At 33.1% G+C, this 26,514-nt stretch overlaps 1 protein-coding gene and 2 pseudogenes across 2 annotated transcripts; all 3 read left to right on the plus strand.

Annotated features, from left to right (window-relative positions):
- The first annotated feature begins 3,331 nt into the window (after nucleotides 1-3,331).
- LOC11408313 (probable pectate lyase 5) lies at nucleotides 3,332-14,236 on the plus strand (annotated as a pseudogene).
- A 3,320-nt stretch (nucleotides 14,237-17,556) lies between these two features.
- LOC112419899 (DNA-directed RNA polymerases I and III subunit RPAC2) lies at nucleotides 17,557-24,088 on the plus strand. 2 transcript variants are annotated; one of them, XM_024778018.2, is made up of 3 exons: nucleotides 17,557-17,765; nucleotides 22,598-22,674; nucleotides 23,703-24,088. In XM_024778018.2, exons 1-3 carry the CDS (start codon nucleotides 17,665-17,667, stop codon nucleotides 23,870-23,872), a joined length of 348 nt encoding a protein of 115 aa, XP_024633786.1. In that variant the 5' UTR covers nucleotides 17,557-17,664; the 3' UTR covers nucleotides 23,873-24,088. The 2 variants fall into 2 exon arrangements, with proteins under 2 accessions (XP_024633786.1, XP_024633787.1); XM_024778019.2 differs by lacking the exon at nucleotides 17,557-17,765 and adding an exon at nucleotides 20,476-20,690.
- Nucleotides 24,089-25,150: 1,062 nt separating this feature from the next.
- On the plus strand, nucleotides 25,151-26,388 carry LOC11406679 (uncharacterized; annotated as a pseudogene).
- Nucleotides 26,389-26,514: the final 126 nt, after the last annotated feature.

A 26,514-nucleotide genomic window follows, 5' to 3' on the forward strand; every position in this document is an offset into this window, starting at 1 on the left:
TATCTGAGTTATTTCCAAAACAAAAGATAAATAAAGTCAAACTGTTTTGATACAAGTTATAAGTTGTTTTAATAAGTTAAATTTGAATATTGCTTTAAGAAATATGGTGTGAATCGCTGTATTCGATATTGTAACCACAATTTAAGAAATATTGACTCACTATTTTTCTCACAATGTTCATTGGTTAATAGCTAACCGATTAGTTATAAGATAACTTGAGCTAGTCTATTAATACTTGTGATATGTAACCTTCCCATTTAATAACTCTCTCATTCTTAGAGTGCAAGCAACACCTTTGCACTAACAATCCAAACATACATAAGTTATTGTTTACATTGAATGCACTTTTACCTAATATCAATATGATATTGAGCTGTCTATAGCACTTTGTAATGAAAATATAGTAAATCATTACGATTGGGACCTTGAAGTGTGCTCCTCTCAAGGTCTCAAGTTCGATTCTCATCAGTGTCAATTTCGGTGGGTTAATTTGACTTCTTAGAAAAAAATATGCTGCACCATCATATATACACCTGCTGTCAAGTGGTCTCCTCCAATCATTCCGTCATCAAGCCCTGCATTTTAAGAATCGTATACATAATTCTAATCCTAATAATTCAACATTCATTATGATTGTATATTATCACCTAATATAATTCCAAACACACACACACACATAGACTCCATAAACCATTATGATTGAACATTCAAATTCGGAACAATGTAAAGCCTTGTCCTCATTTCCATAGTTATTTAATTATGACTGTTACACACCATATGTTTTGCTATCCAAAGTTCAATGTTCTCAACATACTGCTAGATAAATAAAAGCCAGAACTGAAGCCGGATTATGCAGCACCAAGCATAGCTACCCCTTATGTTAGAGATAAAGTTACACTTATATCTTAAAGGTATTCTATTTCATTATTCATATTTCAGATTCAGAAATAGCATTAATCTTCCCCATCAAACACCTGCAAAAAGATAAATATCAAAATAAAGTAAGGCAAAAAAATGATTAAAAATACAAATACTCTTAATCAAGCAAGAAATGTGAAGAGTCTTATTATCAATTACAAAAGCACTTAGACTTTGAAATCCAATGGGCAGACGTTGTTGTTGAAAGGCGGTACAAACATGTGTGCGAAAGATGGCTTTGGTGGACAAACATGTTTACTTACATTCCTCCAAAGGAGTTAAATAAAACAATGTAGAGCTTCTCATGAAATCATCAGATTTTCTTCATCCTTTGCTCTATGTTTTGTACAGCCATTACGATATTTACACTATTAGTATTATCTATCTAAGGATGTGAGAATAAAGATTGTGTTTCGTTTGTTTTGATTGTTGCTTTAAGTTTAAATTTAAGAAATAAAATGTTGTATCACTGTGCTGTAATGCTTGTTATCTAATAGTAATACTACACAACTCATTATGAAGTCCCACACCGTCCAAAAGTATGACAAATCACCAAAACATCTATTATAAAAATTGAATTCCTTCATACTTTAAAGCATATACCGTTGTTGGCTTTTGACAACGTTGTGGCAAACTATGTTGAACACCTTGACCCGCACATTTAGCCTGTTATTTTACCTTCATTGTTGAAGTTTTGAATTCTGCTCAAAACTAGCTCGCTAAATGTGTTGGAATTAAGGTTTTTTGATGGTTTGCATCCCCAATTTTAAAACTAATCTTTTTATTTTGAATTTTAATTTAAAGCAATAAAATAATATAATTTTGATTTATGTTTCAAAATTATGAGTTAATCAAAACTATTATTTTATAAATATAAAATTATATTTCAAATATAAACTAATTATTTTCCAATAGAGAAATAGACCATAAATAAATGTATGGAAAATAAAGAAGGTTTGGATATTGTTTGGTCTATACTATAGAAAAGAAGAGAGAAGTCTTGATTATTTTTAGTTACAATAATATTTTTTTTTTTTTTTTTTGAGAGAAGTTACAATAATATTCATAAAAAATATTATGTATTTTAAGAAAAAAGATACAAAATAACGGTGGGCCCCAGCCATTTCTTTCTTCTTTATTCTATTCTAAACAATCAAGAGAAATTTTGATATAAATAATTAGAGATAATTCTATATGTATGTTTGAAAAAGCATAAACTATTTTGTATTTGTTTAACATAAACTATATGAGTATAAGAAAAAATTTAGTTTCTTTCTATCAAAATTAATTTTTTTAAGAAAAATAATTTATATTTATTTTTGTAATAAACTGAAATTGCCAAAAAGCTAAGGAATAAGACAAAAGATACTAGACCTAATTATATCAAAATACATAAGAAAACGCAATTGGGCGACGTCATCTAAAATTGATAAGGAGAATTCACTAGAGTTGGCTAAACGATCCAAAACATCGATTTGCTTCCCGATAAATATAATTAATGTAAATATGCCAAGAATCTTTGTTAATCAAGTAGCTAATCTCACTTACGAGAAAGAAATATGTGTTGTATAACCATTTCTTATGATATTAAGTAACACTTGAGAGTTAGTTTCCACATAAAGGGAAGTGAAGAGAAGCTGCTTGGGAAGGCGGAGATCATATGATGTTAAAAGTAGGGAGATCACTTTCGGATCCTTTCTGTCAAAATCTGCTTATAATAGTTGCATAATAGAATATTGATTGGCGCAGAATATGGCAACTGAACGCGTGTCCGTTCCTTCATTTGGCGTCTTATACATCAATGCCTTCTAATAAGGTCTCGACTTGTGCAAAAGGGGATCCTTTGTGATAATACTTATGTGGATTGTAATGAATTGGTGGAAACAAAAATGCACATCCTTTTGTTTGCTTTAAGGCAACAAGCTATTGTAAATTACTGAAGCTGGATAATCTTGTTTGTGACTTTTTTTTTTTTTTTTTGAACAAGTAGTTTTTACAAGACTTAAGTTTGATCGGACAAAAAATTGAAGGCTTTAGTCTGATATGTAGTTTGTGCGTATATTTTAGTCTTGAATTTGACATTTTAAACGTCTGATGTGATCTTTTTCTTTAAAGATGAAATGATATTAATATGTTTAAAAATCTATTTCATATAAATGGATTTAACTTGTCAAAAAAATAAAATATAAATGGATTTAAATATGTAATTTGATTGGTTTAAAATAGCCTAATAAACTAAGAAATTATATGATAATCAATTAAATTATGACTTTAGTTAGTATACTCAATTTATAATTATTTTACAGAAGCATCTAATCATATATTAATGTTGTCACCTCAAATAATGATGTGATGCATGTATAAAATAATTGTACACTAACGGACTATACGATAATTAATTAAATCATAAACCATGGCCGATTATGATAATGCTGTGCAAAGAGACCATTAACACAGGCCTCCAAATTTTAAGCTTTTAGTGTTTGATTTGATAAAAGTATTTCATTTTGAAATAATTTCTAGTGTCCAGGTCCTACAACAAAGAATAGAGACATGTTGAAAATGCAGATGAAGTTGTTCAACGTTCTCTTGACAATGTAGCCTTGATCAGATTCGCTGTAATTCAATAAGTGTGCATGGTGAAGGTGAAGGTTTTGATCCTAAAAGAACATTACTAGTGAAGGAAATATTAGAATTAAGTGAGTGTAGTGTGCTCTTAATCATTTTACTAAAAGGAAATTAAGTAGTTTCATGGCATGAATGAATATTTTCATGTTGAACAACTTAATTTTATTATTGAAATACTCAGTTCGATAATTCTTGTCCATCATTTTCTAAATTCGTTTGGCTGATCATGTACATTTATCTTATAGTTTGATTATATTATATAAAACTGCGTGACAGATTTGTATTGTTGGAGTGGGAGCTGATTGTGTTAAGAAGAAAACAAGAGTAGAGACGGACAACTGGTATCCTATTTGGGACGAAGTGTTCAAATCCCGTTTGAGTGATCCGGAGCTCGCTTTGCTCCGGATCGCAGTGAAGGATAAAGATAAGGCATCAGATGAGACAAGGATTTTGGTTTGTTGCTTTGTGCGACAGAAAGGGAAAGAAATATAATTAATTATGTCAAGCTTTTGCTTCTTTTCCAACTTGAATATTCAAATATATTGTAGTAGGTATCATTAATCTAAATATATACAAGGTTTTCCTTTCTAGAAGCATCTGTATCTAAAAGGTCATTGCAAGATGAAGAAACTTGGGGGAAAAGAAGTTTTTAGTTTGAGAGGTGATTCCAAGGTCTGATACTAACTCAATGGTGTTTATTATAAATTGCAATGAGTATATTGGCTGTTTGTTTTCTTGCTTCCCATCTTTAGCTGAACAGTGGGAATGATGAAGATGATCTTACTGATGACCGGGAAGATCTTGATGAAGCGGGAAATTCGTGTCAATATGCATCAGATGAATGCCTTAAGAGTGAATCGATTTCCATGTGCCTAGCCACCCCCAGTATGATATTGAACTTCAATAACTCTTTGGTTTGGAAATGTTGTAAAATTTGGCTGTTGCATTGGCTCTTGTTTCAATCTTTTATGGTTGCCGAAGTTAAAGAAATATGAAATGAATACTAGACAGTCCTTGACTACAATTGACATGATGTGTTCTTTATTTGCTAATGGAATGTAAGGTATTGATTTTCTGATTAGTGACAGGTTTACTCGGTAGAATATGATGCGAGTGCATCCGAAATGTACACATATTACCTCAACAAATTATAATCCATTAGTTGGGTGGATGCATGAAGCTAAAATGGTTGCATTTAATATGCAGGTATCCTTTTTTAGCAAACTTCAAACTTATAACAAGAAACCTGCGAGATCTAGCACGGTTACTGATTAATAATGATTGTTTATTTTGTGTGTTTTTGTCTTGACTTTCATTGTGGTAAGGATATGAGATTTGGATTACACCTTTTCAGTTGTATTAAAACATTGTTAATACATACATTCAAAAGTTCAACATATTGAGATCATGAAAGATTTCCGGTAATCTGTTTTTGTTGTGGATGGTTTGTTGGCAGGGTCATGGGAAATCTCTTTGATTGATGCTAGGAATGTTGAAAGCCAATGACAGATATGGTTTTGTTACAAAAACCAGATTTTTCATTAAAAACTGGTCCAACTTATGAGGTTTTTTTATCTCAAAGTTCATTTGCCACTGAAAACTACTCTTAAGGTGAGGACTTTATTGCCTGGAGATTTAATTAACCCTATAGTTGGCTGCCTTCTTAGAACGAATATTTGAGCAGTTCCACGACATTCCTGTAAAAGAGATAAATACAACAATACAAAGTTTCTCATTTCTTGGAGACAGAATGTTTAAACTTATTACCTACTACCATTAATTTATTAATTTGAAGTTTCAAAATCTGATCTAAAACGCAGATTTTTACACTCAATAACCAATCAACAATCAAGCAGAGAGTTTCTTTCAACAAAAAAAAAAAATCAAGCAGAGAGTTAAGAAATAAGATGTGTATCCGGTTGTAATAACCTTAGAAGACCACCTTACGCCTGAACTTAAATGTGTGGATAATGATATAGATTTTTTTTGTCACACCAACATAGTTTTGTATCCGGTTGTCAGTTACTTGGAATTCTAATTCTAATTCTAATAGGATTCAAAATGATTACATTCTTATACCTGACAGTTGATATAAATCATTGCTGCAGCAGATTTATTTTGATATTATAATTTATTATTAATTGTATTTGGAGCTCAATAAATGAACACAACAAATTATAACTCATAACTAGCGTAGATTCTTTCAACAAATTTCTCCATGTGCATAGTAGCTAAAAGTTGACACTATTGTTAAAAATATTAGATGGTTACTCAAACATTTGGAGACATACCATTTTGTCCTACTGGCTACCTCATAAAGCTTGAGGCAAAACAAGAAATTCATGAGATGAATATAGACGTTTAATTGCTGCTATTCATGCTGGGAAGCCTAAAGATTGAATAGAGGAATGTCTCAAAGTGGAACCTGATAAAGTGAGATGTCTAAGTTTAAGTCCCACACCGTTCAACAGTGTTGTAAATATCCATAGATCTATTATAAAGGTTAAATTCCTTCAGTACATTAACAATGCCTTTCTCGGCCCTATTCGTTGGGTTGCAAAAGGGATCTATTTCATTGTTCCACACATTTTTTCTTGAACCTAAATGTGTGGATAATGATATAGATCTTTTTTGTCAACCCAAATATATATAAGAAAATTGTTCATTCACATTGGAGACCTTTATTTTTGAGATCTTAAATCGATCTTACATAATGGAGATCTTCTATCAAAAGGTCTAAATGGGTTACACCAATAACTATTTATTAATGAAAAGCAACAAAAGAAATTCAAATAATGATTATTTTATTAAAAAGTGGTGTGGGGTCCACTTAAGATTGGGGGTCTTAAGTTAGACCCTGAGTCTTAAGAAACCCTCCAAAAAAAAATTCACATTGGGAGTACCTATTAGGTATCAGGTCTTAATTGGTAAAAACCCTATCAATGTTGATGCTCTTAGGAAGTCTGGTTTATTCTCCGGCATCCTAAAATTACATTTTTACCTCCGATTGTGATTAAGTTGTGGCTATTAGGCGATGTGTAATTTGTAATCTGATTGTGTCTTCAAGTGGAAGCGATAATTGAGAGATGGCATATGGATGTGGTCATTGGTATATATTTCATCCAAAATTAGTAAAAGACTTGTGCATTACGTGACAATACGATAATTATATAAACAATAATTAGATTGTTAATATTGTAGAATGTTTATTGCTATTTAATGAAAATTATGAGTATTAATATAATATATCTATTAAATATGTTTATCTTTTTTATGCAAAAATTCGTTAAATAGTTAAGTCACAACAGTTATGGATTTTTTTTTACAAATATATGCAAAAACAAATTATTATGTACATGTATGATAAATTTGATACGGTAAAATTTTTGAAAACTCATCACTATTTTCAAAATCAAAATTAATGTAGTGTTTCTATTAAATAACTTTTTATTTTATATGCAAAAGATTGTTCATTGTTTGCACCGCGCCCTTTGCAGTTTTTATGTACTTATACCTGCATAAACAAATTTTTAAATACATATATGAGAAATTTGATACGATAACATTTTGGAAACTCGTGACTATTTTTAAAATATCAACATTTATGTAGTGTGTCTATTAAATAAATTTTCTTTTATATTTAAAACACCGTTAAATATTTAAACCGCTCTCGTTGAAGATTTTATATGCTTATATATACATAAGAAATTTTTTATGTACCAGTATGTGATAATCGATATGATAAAATTTAGAAAACTCGTGATTATTTTCAAAATATCGACATTAAGGAAATCATTAGTTTTAATAAGGACAAATTATGAAATTTTGTTGTACTTTTATTTTTACATATTGTTAGTAGTATGACCATTATATGTAATTAATTTTTTAAAAAATAAATAAATTAGTTTCATATTTATCCGTGAAAATTGCTTACATTTGTGATGAGCATTATCCGTAATTTATTTTTTAAAAAACAAATAAACTAAATTTTTCAAAATGATAATTATGCACGTAAAAGTAAGGAGATCATTAGTTTTAATCAGCACGATTATAAAATTTTGTTGTATTTCAATTTTTATATATTGTTAGTAGATATAATTAGTACAAAGATTTGGTTTTCTATGTATATGTACACTTGAGTCCTATTTCGATACCATTTAAATTTTATTAATTGATTTGATAACGATGATCCATGTTTCCTAAAAAAAAAGTGGTGCTCCATGTATTGTGTAATTTCATCTTGCAGAACGGTGTTTGATATCAACCTATTCTAAAATTCCTTCAGTTCCAATACATTCTCGCAAAGGAGATAAATACAGCAATGTAAAGCTTCTTATGAGCTTTGAATCATCTGACTTTGTTGATTCCTCTGCTATATATTTGGTACAACGATCACAATATTTTGTATCGCATATTGCATAGTTTGGATGGTGTTTTTTTCCCTTACAATATTTGTTGAGTATGGATCATAAGACGTCGTCTGTACTAAGAGTGCGTTTAGTTTCGAAATCTGATCAAACATGCATATTCTCCTAAAATGATCAATCAACAATCACTGCATATTATAGATGAAAGTCACACAAATACATTATGCAAAGAAACTCTTTAAACCCTTACAAATAAGGGCAGATAGAAATAGCAATGAATAATCCCTTTGGTTGGTGCATGAAATGTTTAAAGCCAATGACGATTGTTTTCTTTCTCTTCAATTTTGATAGATGAAGATTTTGTCTTCTACCAAAAAGTGTGTTTCTTTTGATTGTAAGAAAAAGATCTATTATATTAGTGGAAAAAGACTGGAAAAAAGTAAGACTTTTGTTCCTATTATAAAACTTTTGTTCCTTAGCTATTTCAATCACATTCATTATGTGTTCCGTTGTACTGACAGGGGTGCAAAATTTGTTGATTTGTTGGGGTTGAGTTATTTAATTTGCTATATAAATGTGCGAGTTGAATAATAGCCATTAAATATCACAGCTTCAAACAAATCAGCTGATTAGCCATCCCTAAATTAAAATTAATTTTGATCTGCTAATGATGTTTGATTTAGTTTGTAAGGTACTGAATTCAACTTTCACTGACTGCCATCTTCGGCCATCTGTTGTAATTGCTTTTATTTTAAAATTAGTTTTGATGTATAGGCCGAAATAAGTATGTTAAAGTTATATTTTTTTTTTTAAAGAAGTATGTTAAAGTTATTATTAACATAATATCTGGATTATAAATGTCTATAGTTCTTTGAAATAAAAATGTAGTAAAACACATTGCAGGATGTATGCTCTTTATTTGCAATGAAATGTGCGGTATTGATTGCCTGATTGTTGATAGGTTTACTCAGCAGAATATACTGAGAGTGTATTGAAAGTTACTTGCATTACTTCGTCAAATTATATTCGTTAATCGGGTGGATGCATCAGCTCCTGAGATAAGGGAACTTTTTCATGGTTACACTTACTGTGATGAGACATACTATTAGCTGACAGTTGATATTCCTGTTCAAACTTTAGATGGTTACTTGCATTTATTTATCTTCGAGAAGTTTTCTTCTCGTAAGTCTCACTTACATTAAGGGATGGGTATGTCCTCTGAGCATACACAACTTGATCAAAACTCACCTCCAGACTTCTTTGCAAGGGTTTGTTAATTGTTAAGACTCTATAAAGTCAGACTGTTTTAATATACGCTATAAGTTGTTTTAATAAGCTATCATGAAGAGTTTATAGGAATAAGATGAAAATTAAGTCAATAAAGAATAATTGGTTGCCTTCTTCGAATGAGATATTCGAGTTCCCGCTTTCTGTTCCGGATTGATGGCATAATGATTCCTACTAGGCTATGTTTTGGAATTTGGATTGACACAGCGAAGTCCCACTTTCTCAAACATACTGTTTCCTTGTGGTGAGGATGTCAGATTTTATTTACACTTCCTAATGGAACATCCTTGAGTCTATTACATACTGATATGATATTGAAATCATGAAAATTTTCCACTAATCCTCTAGACTTGATTCTAACAACTTCATGATTTTCTTATTCCCACACCTTTGTAAATACTCTCAATATGATCATCACAGTGGCAAAAGAAAAGTCCCACATCGTTGAAAAGTATGACAAGAAACCAAAACATCTGTTATAAATTTACAATTCTTCTTTCGATATATGCATTGCGTTCTTTGTCTTTTTAGCTTTTTACGGTGGTGGCAAATTGAATCAACCTCCCAGCAATTCCATCTGATAGGTTTTGAAAACTTATCCTTAGATGGGGTTTGGTGAGAGGGTTGGATTAATTTTCCATCCCTAATTTTAAAATTAATCTTTTTTCTTTAATTTTCAAATAATATTAATTGATCAAGATTATTTATTTATGGGTTATGCTTACAAGTGTTTGAGACTTGTTTAATGAATCAAAAATAAAATGAAAAAATTGAACATGTATTGAAAATTACATTTTTTTCTTTTACTTTTAAAAACATATTACACAATTTTCAAGAGATTTTATTTTTAATTCCTTAACATTTTTTTTATATCTATTAAAGATAAAGGTTATAACTAATCCATTTTACAATAGTTTTGTTTGATTGGTTGTTGGGAGAAAGTGAGAAAAGAGAAATAGACGAGAGCGTGAGAAGAAAGATGTGAGCAAATTAAAAATGAAGTAAAAAAGAGAGAAGAGAGAAATGTTGATTATTTTGTTAATTTAAAAATTGCAAGAACATTTCTAAAAAAAAGTAAGTAATAATGAATAGTAAGAGTGTATAAACTAATGTTGTAAAATGACTTAGGTCGAGTTGAAGTCGTTTGAACTTGACTTTATAAAAATTTGTTCACCTCAAATTATAATTAGACACGAGTTTGACATTAATCATTTTTTTAAGGCTTAAATATTGCACTCGTCCATGCAAATATGGCCCGTTTAAATTTTGGTCCTTGTAAAATAAAAATTCAGAAATCAGTCCCCGCAAAAAAATTTGTCTTTTAAAAATACCCTTGGACCCATTTAAGTCATGACAAGTCACCAAAATGCCTACGTGGCGCACGCTGATTGAACCCACTTTGTAGTTTTTGGTCCCTGCAAAATATTTTGTTTTTTAAAAAGGTCCTACAAAATTTTGTTTTTGAAAATAGTCCCTCCAGGGACTATTTTCAAAAACAAAAATTTTTGCAGGGACTAAACAATTTTTTTAATTTACCGGGACAAAAACTTAAACGGGCCATATTTGCAAGGACGAGTGCAATATTTAAGCCTTTTTTAAGCTCATATTTCACTCTAGTTACTCTTTCCTTTTTCTTCAATTCTTATGGTATTTATACGACGGACCAAAGGTGTGAGAATAATATAATATGTTGGTGGATGAATGTCGTTTCTACCAAAGAGTTAGTTTCCATTGAATTAGAATATTGCTTTAAGAAATAAGATGTGTATTGATGAGTTCTAAGGTTTGTCAATATTCAATATGAAGGCTGTATTCTGGATTTAACATTGGTGATTTGGTGCCAATTCATCTATTATAAAACTTCAATACCTTCTCACTAGGGTGGCAATCTGGGTCAAGCTAATGCATCTAAACTCATTTTTGGCCAATGTGATAGACCTAGACCCATTTTTGGTTGTTCGTTGAACTTAAGTGGGTTAACTTGATGACTTTGATTTGTTTTACCACCCCTAACTTAAAATTAGTTTTGGTCTTTATTTTTCATGTATAGGCTTTTGGATAATAGTGTTGGGAAATGTCTGCATAATTCACCTTCTCCGTGAATTCAAAAATAGGCATTTAGCGGAAACGAATATGCCACAAAAAAGTTTAGTGTGGAAAACCTTCACAACATGGGTAAGGAAAAACCAAACAATCTATAGATCCCTTAGACATCCAATATAACAATAATGAGAATACAAATCTTCACACTTAGGTGGACCTTACGATGTATCTCAATTTGTAGACAATTCTCACAAATTGATTAACTATATTTTTTTTTCTCATAACACTAATCGAGACTCTGTATATTTTTTTCTCACACTCTTACGAGGAACTTGTGAGGATTGTGATTGTTGTTGTGTATGCTTTGTTGAAACTCCTTCTCTATTTATACGTAAACATTTAATGCTTGGTTCCAATTTTCAAACATTGCTACACCACCTTTGACATACTCTCTCCGTTCTAAATTGTATGTCACTTTAGAAAATATATTTGTTCCAAATTATATTTCGTTTTACAATACCAATGAAAAATTAATGTTACTTTTCCTATTATATCCTTAACTATTTATTATTCTCTCTTCTTTCAATTCCTTCATTTATCTTTCCCATATCATTTATTGAGGACAATTTTGTAAAACAACTCATAATATCTCTTTCCCACACAATATTAATTACATTTCTTAATACGTGTGAAATGTCCAAAACGTCATACAATTTGAGACGGAGGGAGTATTGATCTAGCAATTGCCAAGCTTTTCAAATTAACCACCATTGCGAGGATGCTTATAGACATGTGGGAGAAGAAATTTCAACATTTCCATTCGGTGCATCACGGTGGCTGGATCCCAACAAATAGTTAGTTGGTTGATAGCTAATTAACTAGTTAGTCAGTTAATTAAGAGATAACTTGAGCTAAAAGTTATTAGGCTAGTCTGTAAGTACTTGTGATATTGAATTTACATTTCACCATTTAAAAACTCTCATTCTCATATTGAATGCACTTTTACCTAATATCAATATGATATTGAGCTGTCTATTGTTCTTTGTAATGAAAATGTAGTAAAGTACATTGCAGGATGTGTGTTCTTTATTTGCAAATGAACTGTGAGGTATTGATTTTTTTATTTCGGACATGTTTTCTGAACAGAATATTTTGAGAGTGTACTGTAAGTTTACAGGCATTACATCGTCAAGTTATAATCCGTTAGTTGGGTGGATGCAGGGAGCTCTGATACTTGCAACCTTTTTTTCTATCTTTTCAGAAAGCTTCAAACTTATAATAAGGATGTTATATTTTATTTACACTTTCTTTCAAGACATTGTTAACACATACATTCAAGTTTAACATCATTGAGTCTATATTACTTACTAGTACTTATTATGATATTATCATCATGAAATTTTTTCTCTAATTGATTACTTACTGGTGTTAATATAATTTAATATTTGAGAAAATCTTATTCGAGCTCCCACTTTTTGTTCCAAAGTTGGCACTGTGTCGCAAGGAAGTTCTTGAGTTCGACATATATCATAATTCCAAACACACACTAGGAAATATTATCCCTCTAAACAACAATAATCATCTCAACTCATCATCACCACTAAGAAATCATTATTTTTCTAGAAGAAAAAAAATATATATATCTCCTTCACCTTCTATAATGATCTCAACTATATGGAATTGGGTTGTAATCATTATTATGTTAAAAATCATCAAGTGTACTTCCTTGTAAGAGATTGAAGACCAACAACATTTCTTCATTGCCATCGTGTTAGGAAAGAAAGATCGGATGGTGATGGGATCACAATCTATGGTGCGGCTCATATTTGGGTGGATCATTGTTCCTTGTCAAATTGTTTTGATGGTTTCATTGATGTTGTTCATGGATCAACGGCTGTTACTATTTCTAATAATTATATGACCCGTCATAACAAAGTTATGCTCTTTGGTCATAGTGATTCCTATGAAGAGGACAAAAATATGCAAGCTACTATAGCTTTTAACCATTTTGGAGAAGGGCTTGGGGGAAGAATGCCAAGGTAGGTTTATTAGTTAATTTTTCTCTGCCACAGTAATTAAGCCCTACTTGCCATTTGTTATATATTTTTACTCTTATTCCTAACAGTTTGAAATTTTTTCTACACGAATGTTGCAGATGCAGGTTCGGATACTTTCATGTGGTGAACAATGATTACACACATTGGCAACAATATGCAATCGGTGGAAGTTCGTCCCGAACTATTTTTAGTCAAGGCAATAGATTTCTAGCTCCAGATGATGATGACCACAGAGGTAAGAGATACATAGAACAAAATAAAAAACTAAAAACAATATGAATATACTATATTAGTCACTAGCTAAAAAATGTTATATTTTTTATATTTAAAAAAAACTAATAAGAGTTATTGAGATACAAAATCGCTTTTCACAACTAAATTTGCATGTCTTGGCATTATTTCTTAGACCAAATATTTATAGTTTTGATAAAAAAAAAAATGTAATAGTGGAAAAATATTAATATAGTTTAGTGCAAAGCTATTAGATTCTAGTAGTCTACCATGTCTTATTGGTTTTATGCCAATTTGATGATGAGTTACTGATTTTTTGTGTTTTTGGAATGAACCATTGGGTTATTTATCAGATCACGAAGCATTTTTACTCATCAAAAGGTGAGTGGGAGAACTGGACTGGAGATCTGAAGGAGATCTAATATTGAATGGTGCCTATTTCACACCGTCTGGAGCGGGAGCATCTTCTTCGACATATGCCAAAGCCTCAAGTATGTCAGCACGACCACCTATGCTTGTGGCTTCAATGACTGCTGGTGCTGGAGTTCTTAGATGCAAAAAGGGTTACCAATGCTACGACTAGAGTGCTAGTAGCCACTGCGCCAAGAAAACAATTAACTTGAATAAGTTTAGTTTGAATTTTTGGCAATCCAGAATTTGGTTTCCTAATGAGAATGAGGAATACAAATATCGATTAGGAAAGTAACATGCATTCCCATAAAGGGCGATGTAGGATAGAAGTGTGTGTTGTAAAGTACTTAATTACGAATATTAGAGAAAAAGTTTATGTTATTATCTCGGTTGACAAAAATTAGCTTTGCTCAACCTACTACCTTTGTTGTTAGAAAAAAGAAAAAAAAAAAAAAAAACTACAAATGCATCTAAATTTATCCATAGTTCAATCTATTAAAAGTTATCAACTCCTTAAATAGATCTCAATTATAACAAAAAAAAAAAAAATCTCTAAAGTTACATCACATGCAAAAAATACCATTGATTTAGTTATAACTTAAAGATTAATCTCTAAAATTATGTGCAAAAGATACATTTGGTTTATTATGTGCAAAAGATACCTTTGGTTTATTAAAAAAAAAGTATGAAAAGTTTGACTACATTCTAAGACCCTCCAATGCATGCCTCCATTTGCAGTCCTAATTAGTATGGCTGATGAAGCGAAATTAGCCAGAGTTGAGGGTTCCTTCAAACAATTCTTGTTCTTCTAAAACCAGAGATGTCGATCCCAACAATACGGCGATTCTGACATGTGATACTAATTCAGATTAAACTAAAATCTCCTAGAAGCAACATTGATATTACTAAACCAACAAGATCCTGCAGTCGCCACAAGGAGGAAGTCGGTTCTCAAATAATACAAGCACCAGTACAAGCTGAAGTCTGCAAAAGTTATCATTACAAGATACCTGATAAGTTGACCAAATAAAAAATGTCAACAGCCATAAATTTCAACTATGGAATCTGAAGGGATTAAACAAAAGAAATTTACTTACACAATATCATGTATTTGTTCCGAACTCCGAAGGTCCACCAAAAGAAATTTCAACCATGTAATAGACCAAATAACCAAGGTCCACCACATGCATAAATTAACTCTTCAAGAGCTGTATAGTCTGGCATGTGATATCGGTCTGAAACTCATTGGTAAGGGGAGGGGTTTCAGTAATACCACCTGCACAAAAGGACATGATTACAGTTTATGCATTGATATACCAGAGATACTATAATCCGGATCAGAATCGCACAACTACCAATCTTGACTCAAAAAAAAAAAAAAAAGCAATTAAAATACAAATCCACAATCATAAAATATACAAGAATTATGGTTCAACCCTTCAGCTTTCACAATATAACTTTTAAACTGCATTACATTAAAGTCTCTGGCATGCCAGCTAAATTAATTATCCATTAAATCTACCTCGGACTGAAATATAAACAGCACGACAAGGAAGCTCACGAACAGGACAAACTTGACAAAGTGATCTATCAGATCCGGTAACATTCTTGTAAGTGCCTGTTACCAGATCCTAGACATGGATTTGGTTTATAATTAGTTAGTCACGCATAAGGAACCTTCTGCCACAACGTCTTCACTTATTTCCTATCCTGATAGTGTGCATAAAACATTTTTTCGATACATCTTTAACTAGTTGTATAGTTTTAATCAGGCGTGTACCAATGCATTGCTCAGATGATGACGACTGGGAATGCTATACTATTATCTGTTAGGAACAGGGTGCGTCAACAGAAAAAGAACGCACAGTGAACTCTAGGAGGAAGTTGTTAAACAGTATTGAAAAGTGAACAAAAAATGTAAAAGATATCATATACAAAATTATAAAGCAATACTTTCAATTTCAAAACACATAGAAGTGTGCAGAACTTTTATCCACTAATTAAGAGAGAAATACTTGATCAGTGTCGGAAACTGCAATACATATAAACTTTCTATGGATATGAACCAGTATCGAAAACTGAACAAAAAAAGTAAAAGATGACATAATTGTTGTTGACATTTATGCTTTGTGTGACCTATAAGCAAAACGTAGGTTATTTGATTGTATTTTAATGTTTAGAAGAGGATTTGGTGGAGAACAGTGGTGTACGATGGGAGATTTTAATTTAGTTACTAACTTTGATGAGCGAAGAGGTTTGAATCGGGAATCCAACATAGCTTAACATCATATCATATATAGTGGTTCAATCAGTTCTTGGCTTATATGGAATTTATTGACCTGCCTCTTCTTGGGAGGCATTCTGTCTAAGCACATCGAAATGGTGTCACAATGAGTAGACTAGATAGAGTGTTGGTTTCAGAATAGTGGCTTGATACTTGATAAAATTTTACAATATGGATTCTATTGAAAGATGAGTCAGATCATTGACCACTTTTCATTCGTTACAATTAAGAAGATTGGTGGAATAAGAAGGTGTATGAGGAAACAAAGTTAAAAATTCAAAAATTGATGAAGGAATCGTGTCTTAGATTTGAGGTGTGAATACTAAGCTATCTTGACTAGCAAGATTGAGAAATGTAGGAGGCTTTTTTGGAAAGTTATGGATGTTCTTAAAAAGCAAAGATGCCCTTGCTTTCCAATGATCAAGACCAAGGTGGCTAAAGGAAGGTGATATAAGTTCAAGTTTCCTTCATGGTTATGTTAAATTTAGGAGAAAAGTAAAGGCCGTTAAAGTATTGAGAACACGAGACTGGTGGAGATAAGGAAAGTGAGGTAAGTTCAGTCTTTTTTCGTTTATTTTTGTGATTCTTTCGTCTTTGTATGACTTTGTTTGTTTTGATTTCTCGTCTTCGTACGATGTGTCTTTTATATACTGTCTTAGTGCAATGTTTATTTGATTCAAGTTGAAAGATTAACTTTGAACAAGTGCAAATCCGATCAATAACTTTGGCGTCATCAATGTTGCAGATCTAGAGACATGAATATAGTCATATTTGTAGGCATGCGTAGTTTACCGTTTAATGTTATTAACATGATGTTGTGAGTTTGTTCGCATATTCATCCTTTTTGTTTTTACCGACTTTAAGTCAATAGTATATATATAAAGTAAGGTTTTTTATGCCACGTGTCACTTTCACGTTTATTCGCAATATTTTTATTATTTTTCTATTATTTAAAACAAACTTTTGATCTTATCTATTAAATATTTTAATTAACTTTTTCATTAAATTCCTAATATTTTATGTAACAAATATCTTAACAGAAATAACACAAATTCCTAAAAGTTAATTTTATTTTATATGTGTTAATATTATTACTAAATAATATAGTATATTTTATTATATTTGTGTATTTATTAAGATATTCATCATATATCAATCCGTGATAAATTTTATTTGCGGATAATATATATATAATTTTTTTTATCTTTTTGAATATGTCTAATCGGGCAACGCCGGGTAAATACATTAGTTTGTATTGTATTGATGTACTCTATCAATTTGAATGAATCAAAAAACACACTAACTAAAACCCTTTTGCTCAAAGAAAAACGAATTATTAAAACCCTAAAAGAAGAAAACCTGCCGCTTTGCCATCAACTTTGGTTGGATTGAAGCCGTCAGAAACTGGTTTGGTTTTCCTTTCATTGATAGATTGACGATGGAACACGGTTCGTACTCTGATTTGAGTAAATCAACATTTTCTCTCGTCGATGAAGATCACACTTTTGCTAATTCTGTTCGTTTCACCTTGAATCAAGAGTTAGTCTTTTCCCAATTCTTCTTACTTTCTTTTTGTTTATAATTTCGAGTTTCATTTATTCCTCCAAACTTTTATGCTCTTCAACTATCTTTCTGCTGTTTTATTCATCATCATAGGATAGGGAACGAAATATAAACTTAATTGAGATATTACTCATAAGCTGAAAATTCTAGAGATAACAAGTGATTAACACATGAATGAAAACAAAATACAGTAGCTATGAACGTAAGCTTCCTATGAAGTGTTGTCAAATAGCGGCTATAGTGTAATGGAATTTGAACAAATTGCTATTGTTCCACAATACTACACTATACACTCTTTAGTTCAAAGTGTTTTCACACTGTAGTGTAGCATAATTTTTATCAGGCACTTGTTAAGGATTCAAAAAATGGAAATAATTCATAACTTTCATGTTGAAAAAGTTGCTTTTTGATGTTTCAATATGTTGAATACACAAATCCCAAGATAAAACTTCCATTTTAGGCTTCTTATCTAGTGCCCCAAGGGCACTTGTTAGCATTTCCCTTTTTATTATTACCCTAATTGTTCTTGCCGAGAGACCTCCCTGCCACGGCGATGACAAAAGGGGTGCTCTTAAGGTTGATGGGGAAGTTGCCAGCGTTGAGCTTATTCTAGCTCGACAGGGAAGATCTCTGGTTCTACATATCCTTGTATCCTTAAGAGTCTTAAGGAATCAGAGCTATGTGGTTCTCTTGGTATTTCGGCAATGTATGGAAGAAGAAGTCATGTATTATGGAGACATGAAACCTCTTATTTATAGAGTTCGTCATAAGAGGTAGTGGGTCAATAAGTAGGGAGTTGGTGGAGAGTAGTGGGCAAGTTAGCAGGGACCATGAGGTATCCCACTACTCCACCTCTCCTAGACTTAGTTAAAGCCACGTGTGTTTCATTTGGTAAGGCTTTAATCAAAGTATGAGGTGTCCTGACCAAGTCCGAGCGTTCACCCTATCTTCTAGAGTTTCTGTCTAAATCAAGTACTTATTTTAGTGTTGTTGTCAATGTAGACGTTGTAACCATGGTAGTCAGAATCGTGAGTAAATTCGTAGGAGTGTACGAGTCCACAGTGCTGCTGTCTCTGAAGCGTACTTGTGCCTAACAAAATCACAAATGGTGTGGCCATGGAAGAATTGCTGCGCAAAGCCACGAAATCGCATGGGACCGATGCTTCTGTGCGGCTCCGGCAATTTGCAAAGAAGACAATAGTAACTGAGGCACGTGACTCGCTTATCAGGATATTCAAATTTGGGTTAAAAACCCTAAAATGTGTTAAGAAACAGACCTTTAGTGTTCTGTATTCTCAGTTTTACCAATACACCTATTAAGTAAATACATAGACCCATTAATTTCTTTTTGAAAGGAACACTAACCCATTGATATTCAAACATCTTCATATTAAAAACGTGACACTACAAGTGTGAGGCAACTGTATTTATTCTACCCATTCCTTTTGTTTTGTACTGTGCTGTGTGGTTTTGCTTATTTGGAGTTTTTATTTGTGGCATTTGACCTTTGTATGACGATATGTTATGATCCTGAATAGGAGTTTCATGAAGTTTTTGGGGTGTGAGTTGGAGTTTTTTTTTGACTGAACTATGCTGTGAAATTGGTAGGATCTTATGCTATGTGTTCAGATCCCGCGATTTGTGATATTGTGACCCCTTCTCGATCCTGCCTATGATCTCGATTCTGACTATCTTGGTTGTAATAACAAAAAAGAAAGTGGACTGTGGGATTTCTCTTTGTTTACGGGGAAAAGAGTTTCTTTTCTTTCAACAAAGACATTTGGCCATGCCACGTTGCATCCACAACGTATCCCAAATGTATCCTAAAATCATTTTTTTTTAAATAATTGAAGAACATCATATACTTTTGAGATACGTACTGAGAGTATCCTAAGAGGCTAAGAGTATTGGTGTTAGATATGTGTCCAACATGGAAACTTCGCCCATTTTGTTGAAATATTTTTCGTTTTTGTTGTTCATATTATTATTTTCGTTCGCGACGACAATGCCGCAGTGGCGGTGTCGCCGATGAATAAATTATGGTTAATGAAAAGTATGGATAGTTGGGCAGAAGGAGTGGTGTATGAGAGAAAAGAGATTAATGTTAAGCGGTTTCCGACGTCGGTGACGGTTGGAGAGAAAGGGAGATTGTATGTGTTGTATGGACATTTGAATGAAGGGATGTTGGGTGATTCTGGAAGAGAGGGTTTTGGTATTGCTGAGATTAGGTCTAGAGAAGGACAAGATGAACATGTTTGGATTTTTGTTTTGATTGGTCTTGGTTTTTCTTATTTCTTGTTTTGGAGGTTTCAGATGAAAAATCTTGTCTTCAAAATGGATCGCAAAATCAAATGATGGTAATGAGCGCGTGTTTGAATTATCATTGAGTTTGACGAAATCACAGTGACACGGTGAGTTTGACTAAATCACAGCGACACAGTGATTTTGTCGAAACTCTAAAATGTTGGTTTTGATAAAATCAAGTTGGCTCAGCATGATTCTGTTGAACTATCAATGTTTTTAGGTTGATTTTAGTTTTGTTTGTTTCTAAGTATCAATGCATTTCTATATATATATAGGTTCTATTAAGAGATGTGTCAGATCATTGACCGCTTTTCATCCGTTACAATTCAGAAGATTAGTTGCCTAAAAGTTAAACCCCTCAGCTTAAAAAAAAAAAAAAAAAAAAAACCAACTAAAACCCTGTTGCCGAAAAAAAATTAATTAAAACCCTAAAACAAGAAAACCTGCCGCTTTGCCCTTGTTAGTTTGGTTAGATTGAAGCCGTCAGAAACTGACGATGGAACACGGTTTGTACTCTGATTTGAGTAAATCAACATTTTCTCTCGTCAATGAAGATCACACTTTTTCTAATTCTGTCCGATTCACCTTGAATCAAGAGTAAGTCACTTTCTTTCTTCTTTTCATTTAACTGTTATGCTTTTAAGTATCTCTTTGCTTTTTTATTTATCATCGTAGGATAGGGAATGAAATATAAAGTTAATTGAGATATTACTCAAAAACTGAAAATTAACTCGAGATAGATAACAAGTGATATTAGTACTGCAGTTTATCTTCATCTTCATGATGAAGATAAGCTTACTATGAAGTGTTGTCAAATAGCGGCTATCGTGTTACAGAATCTGAATAAATTTGCTATTGTTCCACAATATTACACTACACACCGTTCAGTACAAAGTGTTTTCGCACCCTAGCGTAGCATAATTTTTATTATTACCCTAATTCTTCTTGTCGAGAGACCCTCCCTGCCATGGCGATGACAAAAGGAGGTGATCTTAAGGTTGATGGGGAAGTCATCGGTCTAGCTCGACAGGGAAGGGAAGATCCCTGGTTCTACGTATCTTCAAGAGTCTTAAGGAATCAAAGCTACGTAGTTCTCTTTTTATTTAGGCAATGTGGGAAGCATAATTCATGTATTATTGAGGCATGAAACCTCTAATTTATAGACGTAGTGGGTCAATGAGTGAGGAGTGTTGGAGAGTAGTGGGCAAGTTAGCGGGCACCATGAGGTATCCCACTACTCCACCTCTCTTAGACTTAGTCAAAGACCCATGTTTTTCATGTGGGAAGGCTTTAACCGAAGTATGACGTGTCCTGACCAAGTCGGAGGGGTCGCCCCTTCTTCCAAGGAGGCCACGTGGTTCCTTAGATAGCGTAAATTCTCAAGGCAGTACGCTAATATTAACAAACCATTATTAAAAATGGTATGAGTCCACAGTGCTGCTGTCTCTGAGCGTGCTTGTGCCTAGTGAAGATAAAAAATCGTGTGGCCATGGCAGAATTGCTGCACAAAGCCGCGAAATCGCATGGGACCGATGCTTCTGTGCGCCTCCGGCAATTTGCAAAGAAGAAGACAGTAACTGAGGCACGCGACCCACTTCTCAAGATATGCAAATTTGGGTTAAAACCCCTGAAATGTGTTAAGAAGCAGACCTTTAGTGTTCTTTATTCTCAGTTTTACCAATGTACTTATTAAGTAAATACACAGACCCATTAATTTCTTTTTGAAAGGAACACTAACCCATCGATATTCAAACATTTTTCGTATAAAAAACATGACACTGCAACGTCTGAGGCAATTGTTTTTATTCTACTCATTCCTTTTGTTTTGTACTCCTGTGTTGTTTTGCTTATTTGGAGTTTTTAGTTGTGGCATTTGACCTTTGTATGACTATATGTTGTGATCCTGAATTGGAGTTTCATCAAGTTTTTGTGGTGTCATTTGGTGTTTTTTTTACTGAACTATGTCGTGAAACTGATATTACGATGTGTTACAATCCCGTGATTTGTGATATTGTGATCCCTTCTTGGTCCTGCCTATGAACTCGATTCTGACTACCTTGGTTGTAATAACATAAAAGAAAGTGGATTGTGGGGCTTCTCGTTGTTTACGGGGGAAAGAGTTTCTTTTCTTTCAACAGAGACATATTTGACCATGCCACGTTGCATCCACAATGTATCCCAAATGTATCAAAAAACCAATTTTTTTTTTTAATAACTGAAGAACATCATATACTTTTGAGATACATACTGAGAGTATCCTAAGAGTATTGATGTTTGATATGTGTTCAACATGGTAACGTCGCCCATTTTGGAGTACCCTGGCTTCATAGCTAGAGTTTGAAATATTTTTCATTTTTGTAGTTCATATTATAAATGTCTGTTTAACTTGGCTTTTTCACATCTCTCTTTCTGTGCCCAAACTTCTACTCTTCTTCCTTAATATTTGTCATTATAAGCACAATATATCCTGATGACTGATGAGAGTAATTATTGTTGTCTTGCAGTCCAAGAGTGACATTTTGTGGGTACAGCATTCCTCATCCTTCAGAAAACCGTGTTAATGTCAGAGTCCAGACAACTGGTAAGTGGTAACATAAGCTGTCTCACGTTGAAAATAATGCAGCTGTAATTGGAAAATTTGTTCAACAGTCTAATACCAAAAATTTAATTTGTTACTTGTTCAAGAGTATAATCACAACACAAGATTATGTACTTCAGCTTCCAATTTCATATATTGGTAGACAATCTTTTCTATTGTGCTGACCAGTATTTGTTACTTGTTTTAGATAATTTACATAATTTGAGCCATTTTTTATTTTTACAACAAGCAAAGCAAAGTCAGTTCCTATTATTAGCACTGGATAGAAGCCAAACTTTTTTAAGCGAGTTAATTCTATCTCTATTGTGATACTGAAAAGTTTCTGATCTCATTGGATTGCATTTTCTGTTCAACTAATGAAGTTTTCTTATCTTATCTTTTTTTTTTTTCCTTATCAAGTTCATATTTAAATGAATTATAGGTTTGGTGGTGCATCTATGAATAACTGAATAGTTAAAACTGATTATATCATTTGTTTTTGTTTTTTGTTTGAATAAAACTATTAAAAGGAAATGGTAGAGCAATGAGCATCCACAAGTATGTGCTACATTGTGAATTACATGACCATTGACCAGTAGTCCTTGTAGGCTTTTCTGCATATAAATCACTGTTGCACTTCCATGTTCTAATTTTTTTTCACTTTTATGATTTATGGCTATTCATTATATGTGAATTGGATTAACAATGAACACAAAAAGGAAAATTGGAGTAGCTTCCTTTATAAAATAGGTAGATTCTCATTTTGGTTGGTTTAAACATGTGTCGAGAAGCCCTACAAACCTGAAGCACTAATAAGGAGGAAATACCAGATAGTTTATAGTCAAATAGTTAATACGAGTGAGCTCAGACCAAACTATTGTGCATGTTTTATGATGTTGTTTGATCGATTTAATCGATCTCACATAGTGAGAAAAGACTTTCGTTGTATTTGTGGTATGATTTATATCTAATTCAATGTCGCTGCATCAGTAATTTTCCATTGAATGGGTCATATCTCTCTGTATCTGTAGGGGATCCAGCAAGTGAGGTGTTGAAAGATGGTTGTCAGGATCTGATGCTTATGTGCCAGCATGTTAGGAGCACTTTTGGGAAGGCAGTTAATGATTTTAAAACCAGCAAATCTGTTCGAAGCACTTCTGAGAAGTCAGTTAGTGAGTCTGATGATGATATGGATACATGAACTAGTCTGCAAGTTATAGTTTTGATTTTGAATTAGTTAGGTTATCTGAACATTAAAATATAAACACCGTATGTATTTGTCTCAATCTCATACTTTTTATCTTATGCAACTTAGTGTATGTTTGAAAACATGGTGTAACCATGTTCCAAATCACGGTGGATTGAAGTAAATGAAGGTAGCTTCTAAAATTCTGCATCGCGCCTCAGTTCTTTTCAATTTTGTGTGAGAAAACTTGGAAACAAACAAACGGTTACTCTTTTAAAAGATACAAAAAATATATATGAAAGGGTACCATATTTGTTACCAAAGTTTTGATGATGAAGAATCATTCCGTATTCTGTGTTTAGGCTGTTTTTTGCATTTTTAAGCAAGATTGGTCTTGATTGATTAAAAATTATTCCTAGAAGACTTATGTTCCAGTTTTGTATTTGCCTATGCAACTACAAAGAATGATGATGTGCAGGTAAACAAAATGTTCATTACCAGGTCATAAACATATAGAAAGTAGACTTTATTCCTAGAAATTTTAATCAGTCTTGGTTTTAACTTTGAGCAGTCTTTTTATTTTATAAATGTTTGAAACTGTAGAAACAATTATGTAGCAATAATTATGACTTGGAGATTATGCAGGAGTATTATTTAATTCATTCTTGATCTCAAGAAGATAGCATGATGTTTACTATGAAGTTTCTACCACTTCAAGAAGAACTCTGAATATTGCTGCTTACAATATGTTATTATCTTTTTCTTGTGAAGATTATCAAAACTGACTAGATCTCAAAAGAAATTATTGTGCTTAAAGATACAAAATCATCACCAAATTACTCCTAAGTGTGTCACCCTTTTAGTCCTCTTATAAGAACGAACATCAAATTAGCGATGGGTTTTGATTAAACTTTGGATTATTATCACATTTTTCAAAACATGCTTATATAAAGTTGCAAGTAAAATGATGTTAATTAGGCACACTTGCACATCCATCTTCCTTCCAGTCCAGAACTTCTCATGTCATTTGTATAATTTTATTATTCATAAGTCATAATATGTTAATCAATTTATGTTTGTATGACAGCATTAAGCTCTTATTCTCAAAATAGGAAAAGTCTCAGTCAACACCTAAATTACCTAATTTAGTAAACAGAATCAGAATTTTTAGTTAATTAATCCTTCAAAATTCAAGTGATATATTTGTTGGCTTTAGATTACACGTTCTTGCTCTTCACTCCTTCAACCATGCACATACAATGTACAGTCACAATCCCAAAAATGGCACACTAATTAACCTTAACCTTCTTCATCTAATTCACATTCTTACCCCAATAATCACATTTAACATTCTCTAATCATCGATCACCATGTTAATCTCATTCTCATCATCACACAAATCCATCACCTTAATCTTCTTCTTATTGGGCCTGGGCCCAAGCTCAATTCTCTGTCGAGATTCACACGTCATCAACTTCCGTTCCCCTAACCTCTACCCTGAATCCCTCGCGTGGGACCCACGCGCTCAACATTAACTCATCGGCTCCCTTCGTCGTCGCATCATCACCGCCGTCTCTGACGACGGCGTAGTCGAAACTTTCATCTCCGACATCACTCTCCCCTCCAATTCCTCCATCCTCGGTCTCGCCGTCAATTCCCACCGTAACCGCCTCCTCGCCATCGTTCACTCCCCTCCTCCACTCCCTCCGTTCAATGCTCTCGCCGCCTACGACCTCCGCTCTCGCCGCCGCATATTTATCTCTCTCCTCCCTGACTCCGACGATGAATTCACCCTCCCCAACCTCTCCGCCACCAACGATGTCGCCGTCGATCACACCGGCACCGCATACGTATCAAACTCCGCCGGAAACTTCATCTGGAAAATCACCACCGACGGAACCGCATCAATCTTCTCAAAATCTCCACTATTCACCTCACCGGAGAACAATCAAGTTACTACCGGCGAAAATCTCCTAGGTCTGAACGGAATCACCTACGTTTCCAAAGGCTACCTTCTTGTAGTTCAATCAAGCACCGGTAAAGTTTTCAAGGTAGACGCAATGGACGGAACTGCAAGGACTGTATCATTAAACGACAATCTCATCGGCGCCGACGATATTGTCGTTCGCGACGACAATGCCGCAGTGGCGGTGTCGCCGATGAATAAATTATGGTTAATGAAAAGTATGGATAGTTGGGCAGAAGGAGTGGTGTATGAGAGAAAAGAGATTAATGTTAAGCGGTTTCCGACGTCGGTGACGGTTGGAGAGAAAGGGAGATTGTATGTGTTGTATGGACATTTGAATGAAGGGATGTTGGGTGATTCAGAAAGAGAAGGTTTTGGTATTGCGGAGATTAGGTATAGAGAAGGACAAGATGAACATGTTTGGATTTTTGTTTTGATTGGTCTTGGTTTTGCTTATTTCTTGTTTTGGAGGTTTCTGATTAAAAATCTTGTCTTTAAAATGGATCAAAATCAAATGATGGTAACGAGCGCGTGTTTGAATTATCATTGAATTTGACGAAATCATAGTGACACAGTGAGTTTGACTAAATCACAGCGACACACTGATTTTATCAAAACTCTAAAATGTTGGTTTTGATAAAATCAAGTTGGCTCAGCATGATTCTGTTGAACTATCAATGTTTTTAGGTTG

This window comes from Medicago truncatula, chromosome 3, assembly GCF_003473485.1.
Source record: "Medicago truncatula cultivar Jemalong A17 chromosome 3, MtrunA17r5.0-ANR, whole genome shotgun sequence".
In the NCBI taxonomy this organism is placed as follows: domain Eukaryota; kingdom Viridiplantae; phylum Streptophyta; class Magnoliopsida; order Fabales; family Fabaceae; genus Medicago; species Medicago truncatula.